This window comes from Cherax quadricarinatus, chromosome 14 (genome assembly GCF_038502225.1).
Source record: "Cherax quadricarinatus isolate ZL_2023a chromosome 14, ASM3850222v1, whole genome shotgun sequence".
In the NCBI taxonomy this organism is placed as follows: domain Eukaryota; kingdom Metazoa; phylum Arthropoda; class Malacostraca; order Decapoda; family Parastacidae; genus Cherax; species Cherax quadricarinatus.
Window position 1 is genome coordinate 32,861,600 of NC_091305.1, and position 13,035 is coordinate 32,874,634.

Below are 13,035 nucleotides of genomic sequence, written 5' to 3' on the forward strand. Positions count from 1 at the left end.
GTAGTTCCCCCTTTTGTAGTTTGGTTTTTCCCACCCTATTCCTGCTGCTCTCTCCACTTGGAGCTCAACTATGTAGTCGAAGCACAGAACCACATGATCACTAGCTCCCAGGGGCCTTTCATACATGATATCCTCGATGTCAGAACTACTCAAAGTGAATACAAGGTCCAGTCTTGCTGGTTCATCCTCTCCTCTCTCTCTGGTAGTGTCTTTAACATGTTGATGCATGAGGTTTTCCAGTACCACATCCATCATCTTGGCTCTCCATGTTTTGGAACCCCCTTGGGGCTCCAGGTTTTCCCAGTCAATCTCCTTGTGATTGAAATCACCCATAACTAGTAACTTTGCTCCCCCATGTGTGCTCTCCTGGCCACCTCGGCTAGTGTGTCGACCATTGCTCTGTTGCTCTCATCGTATTCTTCTCTTGGCCTCCTGCAGTTCCGTGGTGGGTTGTGCATTACTGCAATTATCACATTATGTCCCTCAGACTGGATTGTTCCTACTAAGTAGTCCCTTTCGCCCGTGCCATCCATTCCTTCCATTTTCTCAAACCCCCACTGGTTTTTAATGAGCAGTGCAACTCCTCCTCCCCCTCTCCTCCCTGTCTTTCCTGAGGATTTGATATCCGGATGGAAAGATTGAATCTGTTATTATTCTGGTGAGTTTTGTTTCTGTGAGTGCTATTATGTCTGGGGATGTCTCCTTGATTCTTTCGTGCCACTCCTCATACTTATTTGTTATTCCATCTGCATTTGTATACCACACCTTCAACTTCTTTTCTAAGATTGTGGTCTGGGAGGTGTATTGGGGTTGGGGAAGTGGGAGACCTGATAAGGAACTATGGGTGGTTGCTGTGGGGGTGGAGTTTGTAATGCAGTGGGTGGGGGCATTGGATGTGGCATGGGTGTTTTGGTTTAGAGTGTTTGGTTGCACTGGGGTTGACCTGGTTGGGAGGCTTCTATAGGAAGTTGTGATGGAGGCTGTATTTGATTTTCCTGTGTCTGGGATCTCCTGTCTGTCTTCTCCATACCCTCTCTTTCCTCCTTTCACCTTTGTACCATCTCTCTTAGTTTCTGCCTTTCTGCTTGTGTTCTGTCGCGGTCGAGATACAGCTTCCTGTATGCCGGCATGTCCTTTAATCGTGCTTTCTCCTGCAGGATAATGTTCCGAGTCGATTCTACCTTGAAGGTCACTTTCACTGGCCGGGTTCTTTTTTTCACAAACCCCCCTATTCTCCGAAAATTTTCCAGCTGGGTCATGTCGTCTTCTCCTATTGCTTTCATGATGCTTTCAATTGCTTTTTTTCCCCTTGTTTTCTTGCTTCATATGTTTCCCCTTCAACTTCCTGGAGCCCATACACAAAGACTGACCTCACCCTTTCATTCTCCCACTGCATATCCCTGTGTATCCCCTCATTCAATTTGATTTCCTCCATTTCAGCTTTCCTTTCTTCAGTTTCACTAGCTAATGTACTTGGGCTCAGTGGCCTGTCATTTTCCCTTCTCGGCTTTCCCTGGGCTCTGCTGTTGTCTGTTAGGGCCTTCACATATAGCTTAGCTCTTTCATTTACTACAGTCTCCACTGATTGAGCTTCTACATGCAGTTTTGCTCCTTCTTTCCCTACAGTCCCCTTATTTGTGACTGAGGTAGCAGTCTCTGTTGTCAATCCCAAAATGTTCTTTAGTTCATTAGGCTGTTTCAGATTTTTCAGTTCCTTTTCTAAACTCTGTATCCTGGCCTCTGCTGCTTTGACTTGCACCTCCCACTTCCTGCTTTCCATGTCTATCCTCTCTTCCATTCTCATGCTAAGTTCTTCTAGTTTCTTTTCCCATTCATGTTCCCTTTTTGTGAGCTCTGCTTCCCAATCTTCCTTTGCAGTTTCCTCCTCCTGTCCCTTGGTTTTTCTTGTTGCTCTCTGGCAACCCATTTTTGTTTTATCCTGATTGCCTCAGAGTGGGAAACCTATGTAATTCTGTATGTTAGGTTAGTATTGTGTATGTCAGAGTGTGGGGGGAGGGGAGGTAGAGGAGGAACTGTGGCTATGTGGGAGAGTAGTGGGGAGGGGGAGTGGGAAGGAGGGAGAAGCAAGTGGGTGAGTGGGAGAGGGAGAGGGGGAAGGAGGGAGAGGTGGGGAAGGGGAGGGTGAAAGAGGGAAGAGAGGGATCAGGTGGAGTGAGATGTCGGTGGGGGAGGGGGGAGTGTATGTGTGAGTCTGGCAATGTGTGTGTGTGTGTGTTGTGTGTGTATGTTGAGTGTGTGTGTGTGTGTGTGTGTGTTTGTGTGTTGTGTGTGTGTTGTGTGTGTGTGTGTGTGTGTGTGTGTGTGTGTGTGTGTTATATGTGTGTTGTGTGTGTGTTGTGTGTCTGTGTGAGTTTGTATGTGTGTAGTAGTAGTTACTAGTTGTCAAAGCGTGTTTGTGTGAGTTCTTTGGTGTCGGATGTGTTTGCCTGTTTATACAGTGTCTGCTGCGTTTGTGTTCCTCAGTGTTTGCTGTTTTTGTGTTCCTCACTGTCTGCTGTTTGTGTTCCTCAGTGTCTGGTGTGTTTATGTTCAAATTCAAATTCAAATTGAAAGTTTATTCTCTATAAGGATTACAATGCTGAGTTTACAGAAATTTGGTTATTGTGTGGTTTACATGTAGTAAAATTGTGATTACAGAGTGTACCACTAGAACGCTTAGCATGGCTAGGCATTTCGGGCAGACTTAGTTTTATTCTTAATTGTAAAATATTACAAATTATGAGGTAAGTTGGTATTATGGCTAAGTGACTAAATACTAGTTTGTGAGTTTAGCAATGTGAATGCTTTTGTTTTGGCACAGTACATAGTTTCAGTATTGGAGTATCACAGGATTCATTATTTTAAGATTGAGATTAATATTTCTGTTTATGGTCAAATGAGTGAGTGAGTGTAAGTGTGAACCACCAGGTGGTATTCGTGTAGTTAGTTGACGGGGTGTATCAGGGAGATAAGATGTTTTCTAATGGTAGTTTTGAAGGTGATGAATGTGTCTGCAGTTCTAGAGTTCTCAGGTAGGGTATTCCAGATTTTAGGGCCTTTGACATATATTGAATTTTTGTAAAGGTTTAGTCGGACACGGGGAATGTCGTAGAGATGTTTGTGTCTGGTGTTATGCCTGTGGGTTCTGTCACGACTATCAAGAAAGCATTTTAGGTCAAGGTTGATATTAGAGTTTAAGGCCCTGTAGATGTAGATTGCACAGTAGTAAGTGTGGATGTACTGAACTGGGAGTAAGTTTAGGTCTATGAAGAGTGGGGGGGGGTGTTGCCAGGGATGGGATTTAGTGATTATTCTTACTGCAGCTTTTTGTTGGGTTATTATTGGCTTTAGGTGTGTTGCTGCAGTTGATCCCCAAGCACAAATAGCATAGGTGAGGTATGGATAAATAAGTGAGTGGTATAGTGTGAGAAGGGCATTTTGTGGCATGTAGTATCGTATCTTGGAGAGGATCCCAACCGTTTTGGATACTTTTTTGGTTATATGCTGGATATGGGTGCTGAAATTCAGGTTGTTGTCAAGGTATAAGCCTAGGAATTTGCCCCCATTATTTCTGGTAATTAGAGTGTTGTCAATCTTAATGTTAATTTGTGCATCTCCTGCTCTGCTACCAAACATAATATAGTAGGTTTTGTCAGTGTTAAGCGTAAGTTTATTGGCTGTCATCCAAGTCGATATTTTAATCAGCTCCTCATTCACAATGGTGTTGAGGGTGGCAAGATTAGGGTGAGAGATGACATAAGTCGTGTCATCAGCAAAGAGAATGGGTTTCAGGTGTTGGGGTACGTTTGGAAGGTCATTGATGTATATGAGGAAGAGCAGGGGACCAAGGACACTTCCCTGCGGAACTCCAGTATCAAGTGGCCGTGTTGCTGATGCTGTGTCTTTAATGGTGACATACTGATACCTATTAGTAATGTAAGATTTGAAATAAGCAAGCGCATGGCCTCTTATACCGTAATGATCAAGTTTGTGGAGTAGGATGTCGTGGTCTACTGTGTCAAAAGCTTTTCTTAGGTCAATAAAAATTCCTAGTGGATATTCCTCAGTGTCTGCTGCATTTGTGTTCCTCAGTGTATGCTGTGTTTGTTTCTCAGTGTCTGCTGTGTTTGTGTTCCTTTATTGTTTGATTGCAGGATCTGTCTGCTGGGTGTGTTCCTCAGTATCTGTGTGGAGGACATCTCTGTTGGGTTTGCTCCCTCAGAGTGTTTACACTCAGAGGCGTCGCTAGAGTTGGTGTCACCCGGGGCGGCATCTTTGGTGTCACCCCCATGAAATTCAAGGGTGGGGTGGGGGAGGGGGTAAATTCCAGTTACGTCACTATTGTAAAGTAAAAGGACACAAGTGCAATGTGACATTTTTATTGTGGCAACGTTTCGCTCTCCAGGAGCTTTATCAAACCGTTACGGCTTGACAAAGCTCATGGAGAGCGAAACGTTGCCACAATAAAAATGTCACATTAGTTGCACTTGTGTCCTTTTACTTTACATATTGTCGGTAATTCTACCAACATTATTAAGTCACTACTGCATGACCAGTAACTAATGTTTAACAACTAGAACGTTAAAGGGCCATAAACCGAACAGGAGAATACTTCTCAACTTTATTATTGATGAAATAAATAATCATAGTAATATTGAGGAAACATAAACTCAAATACCACTTTGAGTACAGCAACAGATCCTACATTTATTCATCTTCAACAATGTCAAAAAAAAAAAAAAATGAAAAAAAATAAATAAAAACATCGCAATATCAGAGAAATACTAGTTCCAATTTGACCTTGAGTACAGGTAACATCTCAGTGAATCTGATCTAACATTTCCTTGCCTTCAATTATGCAAAATCATCTATCACATCATCAAAATCAATGAATTTCCCTATATAGGCTTATTTGTACTTTGTTATTATATAATAGGCTATATAGAAACGAAGGATTCTTCTCTTATGGAAATAAATGGTATAAAATACCGACACAATGGAAATATAAACACAAATGCAGTATAATGTGATCCTTTATTGACAACGTTTCACCCACACAGTGGGCTTTTTCAAGTCACACACGGATCCGTGTGTGACTTGAAAAAGCCCACTGTGTGGGTGAAACGTTGTCAATAAAGGATCACATTATACTGCATTTGTGTTTATATTTCCATTCTTCTCTTATGTTGGTGCAACACTGTTTTGTGCATTAGTGTCACCTTGTATGTGCTCCGTCAGCATCTGCTGCTTGTGAGTTCCTCGGTGTCTGCTGGACCTGTCTGCAGTGTGTGCTTCCTCTCTCTTTCTCTCAATCTCTGCTGGGTATCCGCTTCACTTCAATGTTTGCAGAACCTGTCTGCTATATGTGGCTTTCCTCGGTGTCTGCTGTATGTTTTCTCATTGTCTGCTGTGTGTGTTACGCAATACATACACTAGTTATTTTTTTAAGTTTTTAAGTCGTTAACAAGCGGGGAACCACCTCGCCAGTGGTAATAAATTAACTTTATTGATCATTTGTTGAATAATATTTCTGAATTCCCATACTTATCAATCTACTAATTAATTAATCTATTAGGTTATCCTAGGTTAAATCTACATAATGTATCTGTTGGTGTGTTCATAACATGTGTGACCCTACGGGTGCTCGTGGCTTGGTTGACAACGTCCTTAACTCACACACTGAGGGTCCGGGGGGGATCGACGTTTCACCCGGCACGGGCGAAACGTCGGTCACGTTTCCTTACTTCTGCTGTCACTGTTCACCTAGCAGTAAGTAGGTACCTGGGTGTTAGCCGACTGTTGTGGGTCGCATCCTGGGGACAAGATTAGCCTAAGTTGCCCGAAATGTTCTGTATAACCCAGGGCTTTCTATATAGTATGTTAATAATGTCAGCTAGATCTGTATCATATTCTTGTAGAAATGAAGATTGTTATTATTAAAATTATTTGTTATGTAGGCAGAAGTAAATAAAAATCTACTTAGATGTGCAGACAACCTCCAGGTAAACCTGGATGTGTAGAAAGATGGGGTGTTTGTTCTTGTTGTTTTAGTCTAATCATTCACACAAGTGTCGTGAGGAAGAACAATGTTCTATTACTATACTCAGACTATCCTTGTCTGAAGTTCATGTTAGGATAGTAACACCGTAGCATTCTCAACGGTATGGAAACATATATTCTCTTACGAGGATGTTTTGGGAATGATGTGGTCAATATAAGACACCACACACTCTACACTCTCATTATATAAGCTTTAAAAAAGGCACTGAAAATGAACTGTAATTAAACTTTTGGGTAGAAAAGAAATTAAGCGAAATAAAGTGAGAAATGAGAGGTGATGAGTGAAAGATGGGCGTCAGCAAGCGCAGTTGTACTGGTGCTGCACCGCCTCTCATACCCAGCAGCAGCAGTAACTCTCAACCCATTTACATACAGTCTCACTGTACTCTGAGAGGGACAATGTTTGCCATAGCTGTGCTGCTGTGTTCATTGGTCTTCTTTCCGGACAATGGAGGAGCCAGACTGTCTGTGATCACTGAAACAGAGTCTCAAATTATATTTAAAAATGAGTTGAACAAAATAGCTCATGATTTCCAAGCAAAATTGAGAGGGGAAATCACCCGCCTTCAGTCGGATATGTATTCCGAGTTTCTAAGATTTGTTGAGGAAGTTGATGTGTTGCACGATACTTTGTCTGAAGCTCTGAGGGTGAAGTTATCGGATCAAGTATCCGATGTGTTAGAGAAGTTTACTAAAGTGATGACTTACTCCACACTAAGAGTTCAAGACCTCAGTGATCAACTGCAGTCAGTAATGGTGTCACTGGGATCCTGGACAGATGATTTCGAGTCTGCTGTTTTATTTAACCATGATGATTATGTAAGAGCCACGATGCACCACAGGGAACCTTCCAGTAACCAGAGGAGAAGACGTCATGCCTTAGACTGGCTTCCAGAGGACTCCCAACAAAAGCACTTTAAAACCACCAACAAAACTGAACTGTTCACGCAGCTTCAACAAGATGAACTGGAAGCTTTCTTTGAATACAGTGATGATTTAGAAAGTAATGTTGAATATGAGAAGTCTCCGTTTGTTCTTAGAGAATACTCTCCCGTTCTGGGTAGTCAAGTAGCTCAACACCTGCCTCACCATACTAGTAATGAGGCTTCCAGAATATTACCTATGGACTGCCTCGACCTTCTGACTGCTGGATATCAACATGATGGTGTCTACAAAATCTACCCAGCAGGTGAGACATGGATGTGTTCCAGACTTCCTGAATATATATTAATATATTTAGTTGTCTTTAACAGTTCTTCTGGGTAGGTTGGCTAGGATTATATATATATATATATATATATATATATATATATATATATATATATATATATATATATATATATATATTATTGTACCCACGGAACAAGTGGTATTGATCAATAACAGCACTGCACTAGCCAAGGAGTCGAACCCATGCTGTATTGGCCCGCCTCATGGTTAGAGAAAACGCATGACGCTTTAGACCACTAGGCCAAACAAGGATTTTTTAGTGCCAGGAAGAAAAAAAAAACTGGCAGGAAATGGCAGAAATCGTACACCAAATCCAGTCATTTCTGGAGTGGAATCACAGTCGATGGCCTCCACTCCAAACCAACAGATATAGATACAAGTGCCGGAAAAAACGTCCCCCCCCCAGTACCACCAATACCACCAGTCCGATGACATTCTTTGCAAATATAGTGCCCAAAGCCAGCAACGAACAAAATAACTTTCATCCATGGACTGCTTGCAGAGGCAAATGCAATGTTCGCGGCTTTCACAGAGACCCACATAAAGGATCACTTGGACAACGAAATATGGATCCCAGGTTACAACCTATACAGATGCGACAGAGTAAACAGGCAAAAAAAAAAAAGGGGGGGGGGTGTTGGCCTGTATATCGCAGAGTCACTTATTTGCACAGAACTGCTTAATGCTTCAAATGATATAGTGGAAGTTTTAGCAGTAAAGATCGAGAACCAAAATCTAGTCATTGTGGTAGTCTACAAGCCTCCGGATGCAACGTCCCAACAATTCCAGGAACAGCTGTTGAAAATTGACCACTGTCTGGAAAAATCTTCCAGCTCCTGTCCCCAACATCTTGCTCCTGGGGGATTTCAACTTAAGGTACCTAAAATGGAGGAATATAGCAAATAATGTTGCAGTGTTAACACCAGGAGGCAGCTCTGATGAAAACTCACACTCACACGAGCTTTTAAATCTCTGCACAAAATTCAACTTAAACCAGCAAATAATAGAGCCTTCTAGACTGGAGAATACACTGGACCTGATCTTCACTAACAATGATGATCTGATACGAAATGTCACCATATCAAAAACAATGTACTCGGATCACAACATAATCGAGGTTCAGACATGTATGCGCGGAGCCCCAGACTGACAAAATGAGATGAATGAACATTGCAAAAGGTCTACTCACATACTTATCCAATCTCCCTTCCCAGCTACCCAAGATTTTAGATTCTATAACCCCACTCGGTAGATCATCACGTGCAGCATTCTCCACCTGACCTCAGCATTCTGAACCTGACTATAAATACTCGTGTACCTTCCACCCTAGGTAGATCTGTTTGTGACTTGAAAAAACCCATTGTGTGGGCGAAACGTTGTCAATAAAGGATCACATTATACTGCATATGTGTTTAGATTTCCAACCCTACCAAGTGCAAAGTCATGAAGCCTGGGGAAGGATAAGGTAGACTGAAGATGTGGAGTATAGCCTAGGGGGTCAAAGGCTGCAAAACTCACTCAAGGAAAAGTTCTTGGGGTAAGCACCATAACGAGCACATCTCCTTAAGTGCACACCAACCAAATAACCGTTGCAGCATATCTACATCTAAGTAAGGAGTCATTCACGACACTGTACACTGTGTACTATAATGGAAATGGTTAGATGTCTTGTTGCAGTGAATAATACTCTTCAAATGTGTAGCATAGGTTTATTGGTGTTCTTAATACAAGCATTGTGTCTAAGCCTGGCCAGAGGCCAAGTCCCCTGGCGAGGGAGAGAGAGAAGGTACTTCTTGACTGTAGGCTGTCTGCTAGCTAAGTGAGAATGAGTTAGTATATCATGGATTGGAGATAGGCCTAAGCTCACGAGTTGGCAGTACCAGCTTAGAGGCATGGCGCGAAATATGAAGGGTAGCCTGATGCAAAATATAAAACTCAACAGGGATTACATTGCTTGGGTATTCTACCCAGAGTGATCCTGACTATGTCAAGTGACTGAATGAAACTGTCTCTGACAGGAACAGGGCATTAGCACGAAATGCAAAACATATTTGCATGGACAAAAAACTTCCTCCCATGAATGGAAGAAAAAAAGGGGTATGGTAAAAACTTTGTGTGTCAACACAGTGAGCCTTGGTGAACGTCACTGCACACCATCCTGCGTCTGGACTGGCCTGTACTGCAATATGCTAGGAAACTTCCCTGCGGCTTAGCTACGTAATAGTACGGTCTCGTCTGAAACGGTGAAGCAGGAGTCATCGTGTGGTAGTCGCTGCATGGTTCACTCAACCTGGGGCACAACCTGCTGGTGCCCTCGAGTGAAGCATCGCCAGAACTCGGCAGGACTTTTTGGACACTCAACTCAGGAAGGCTCTTGACTGGTATTGTCGCAGGGGCAGTCACTGCCAGGAACTTAGTTGTGCCGGTGAGAGGGTGAATTGTAGCATGGATGACACAGGAGTATGTGGGAGTCGTAGCAGGAACGACTGTCTGATGAGATGTCAGCGAGAGCGGGGTGAGCATAATTACTTTCTATACAGGACGCTCAGACGTCTCATGTATCTGATGCCTTGACTCACTAGTGTCAATTGAATAATGGTCACATCAGGGTGGTATGTAACACAAGGGTGTTACAATGGTCTGGGTTTAGACCACACTGTGGTCTACACATTGATCTGGGCTCCGACCACTTCATCAGAACACACGGAAAAGGTAACATTATCTTTCTCCTGAAATTCTGTGAAGAAGGAAATCAGTCATGGGGCTGGAAAAAGCGAATGGGGTGATAGCACCCTGGACAGTAAAAGCCCAGCAGTTGCCATCCTACCAGAAACGTGAATGTCACTATCGCCGCAAGGTATGGCAGCACCGCATACCCAAACAAAAACAGTGGCACACAGCTCTAAAAGTGGCGCTGTTAAGTGGTGCTATCCAAACTAATCCAAGACCTTAAACTATTGTGCAGAGGCAAAACAGGCAGATAAGTGACAGTGATAATGACAGTCTAGTAGCTAGGAATGATAACCTTAACTCCATATGTAATGTATACATAGGTCAATATGCGACAATACAGCCATTATCTCAAACACCAGCAAACAGGTGCATGCACTGTACTAAAGTACGAAAGAAGAACAGAAAAGGCACCTTATGTAAAATGTGTAAGGGGTGGGTGCATGATGGATGTGTGTACAATTATAGTAATGGTGTCAGAATTCATTTTGTGTGTAACAAATGCACTCTGGCACAGTTAACCTTTAGCAGTGATGACATTGATTTACCTAATTTTAATACAAGTGACCCATTGCCAGATATTTATGATTATAATTGTTTTATGAAAACAGGCCTTCACTTTATTCATGTCAACGCAAGATCACTTTTTCGAAAATTGGCAGAGATTAGGATTTTAGCTAACAGAACTTGGGCAGCAGTTATATCCATCTTTGAATCCTGGTTGGATCATACGGTGACTGACGACGAGGTCAAAATAGGTTACAATATAAAACGCTTAGATAGGAACAGAAAGGGTGGTGGGGTATGTGCTTACATAAGAAATGACTTATCTTACAACCCAAGGCCAGATTTAAATAACAATAAACTGGAGATTCTATGGTTTGAAGTGCTTCCCAAGACCAAACTCATCTGAGCAGGAACTAGTTACCGCCCTCCCACCCAGGACCAGTTCTTAGAAGACTTTTCCAGAGTATTGTCCGGACTTGAAAACAATTGCGAGACAATAATACTGGGCGACTTCAATATCTGTTTTCAGCAGCAAAATAACGGGCTATGCATAAGGTATAAGCAAATTTTAGGTTTAAATAGTTACACTCAACTAATTAACACACCAACCCGGATCACACAGTTCTCAGCCACCCTAATTGACCACATACTTTGTAACCGCTCTGAGAATATTAGTCAGTCAGGCGTCATTACCACAGGCCTTAGTGATCATTTCATCATTTACTGCACCAGGAAAATCACTAGGGATAGGATAGGCCTACACAGGACAATAAAAATGAGGTCAACTAGAAACTACAGCAAAGAAACACTGGTAAATAGGCTACACAATTGTGACTGAATAGTGATAACAAGTTGCACGGACGTAAACGATGCCTGGGGAAAATTCAAAACAATGTTCACTACCATCCTTGATAATATTGTACCAGTTAAAGAGGTTAGGATTAAACAGAGACCCGAACCCTGGATGACTACTGAGGTATTAGATAATATAAAATTCAGAGACCAGTTGAGGAACAGGGGTGAGGGTGAGGAACAGAGTACAGAGACTTATAAAAGGAGCAAAGGCAAAGCACTATTGCTCAAAGATTGAAGAGTATAAGCATAACCCCAGTAAGCTCTAGCAATAACTAAAACTGTTGGGGTATAGCCATAAACCAATAGATAGGTCTAACATAGTACTCACTATCGATAACGAGGTATGCCACGAAACAACTAAGGTGGCAAATTGTTTTAATTCCTACTACACATCTGTCGCATCAACACTAGTAAGTAAACTACCAGCTGCATCAAATACCTTTAACACAGACTCTGATAAGTTTCAAACATACTATACCAATAAAGGGGTAACCCCAAACAGTTGTCAAAAAGAACTAAGCAGGTTAAACCCAACTAAGAGCACCGGCCCAGATAACATCCCGTCTAAGTTCCTAAAAGATGGTGCCTCTGAATTGTCAATCCCTCTTGCTCTTGTAATAAATTTGTCCATCGCCACTAATACCGTACCGGAGGGGTTCAAGAAGGCCAGAGTTACTCCTCTCTTCAAGAAAAATAATAGGTCTGATGTAAGCAACTATAGGCCTGTTAGTTTACTCAGTGTAATATCCAAAATTCTAGAGAGGGCGGTGTACTGTTAAGTAGTTAAGTACGTTAATGACAACATTCTCCGTAGCTATCAATCAGGCTTGAGAAGATCTTACTCAACCGACACCTCCCTAATTAATCTGATGGATTACATGAGAACTGAAATGTCAAAGGGGAACCTCATAGGTATGGTAATCTTTGACCTGCAAAAGGCCTTCGATACTGTCAACCACAATATATTATGTAAGAAACTTCAAGCTATCGGTATAGGTTCTGTAGACTGGTTTAAGTCCTACCTTAACAACAGGAGACAAATTGTCAAAATCAACAAAACGGAATCAGAACCCCTGCCGATAGCATGTGGAGTTCCCTAAGGAAGTATTCTTGGTCCCTTATTATTCCTATTCTATGTTATCGACATGCCTATCAGTGTCAAGTGCAAACTCCTACTGTATGCAGATGACAGTGCCCTGTTAGTGTCAGGTAAATACCCACAAGATATAGCTAATGTATTAACACTGGAACTGGAGTCCTGCAGCAAATGGTTAGTAGACAACAAACTATCATTACGCCTCGGGAAAACTGAAGCCATTCTCTTTGGCACGAAACATAAACTGAGAAGGGTAAATAATTTTAATGTCCATCACTTCAATTTCCTCAGTAGGATATCTGGGAATCCCCTCTGACCCATGCATGTCAGGAGAACTGATAGGGAACAGTGTAGTAAAGAAAGCGAATGCCAGACTGAAGTTCCTCTACAGACAAGCACAGTGTCTACCTATTGAGGCTCGCAGGACCCTTATACAACGTCATATGAACTACGCTTGCTCTTCATAGTACTCTGCCTTGACAAAACAAAAAAAAAATACTGAAAGATAGACTACAAATCACCCAGAACAAAATGGAAAGATTCATCCTGGTCCTGTG

The 13,035-nt window shown here is 42.1% G+C and overlaps 1 protein-coding gene across 1 annotated transcript in view; it reads left to right on the forward strand.

Annotated features, from left to right (window-relative positions):
* The first annotated feature begins 6,333 nt into the window (after nt 1–6,333).
* LOC128698557 (angiopoietin-4) overlaps nt 6,334–13,035 on the forward strand; it is a 77,025-nt gene continuing 70,323 nt past the window's right edge. The window contains 1 exon segment of the mRNA XM_070084951.1: nt 6,334–7,249. Coding sequence (XP_069941052.1) covers nt 6,349–7,249 — 901 coding nt within the window. The 5' untranslated portion in view covers nt 6,334–6,348.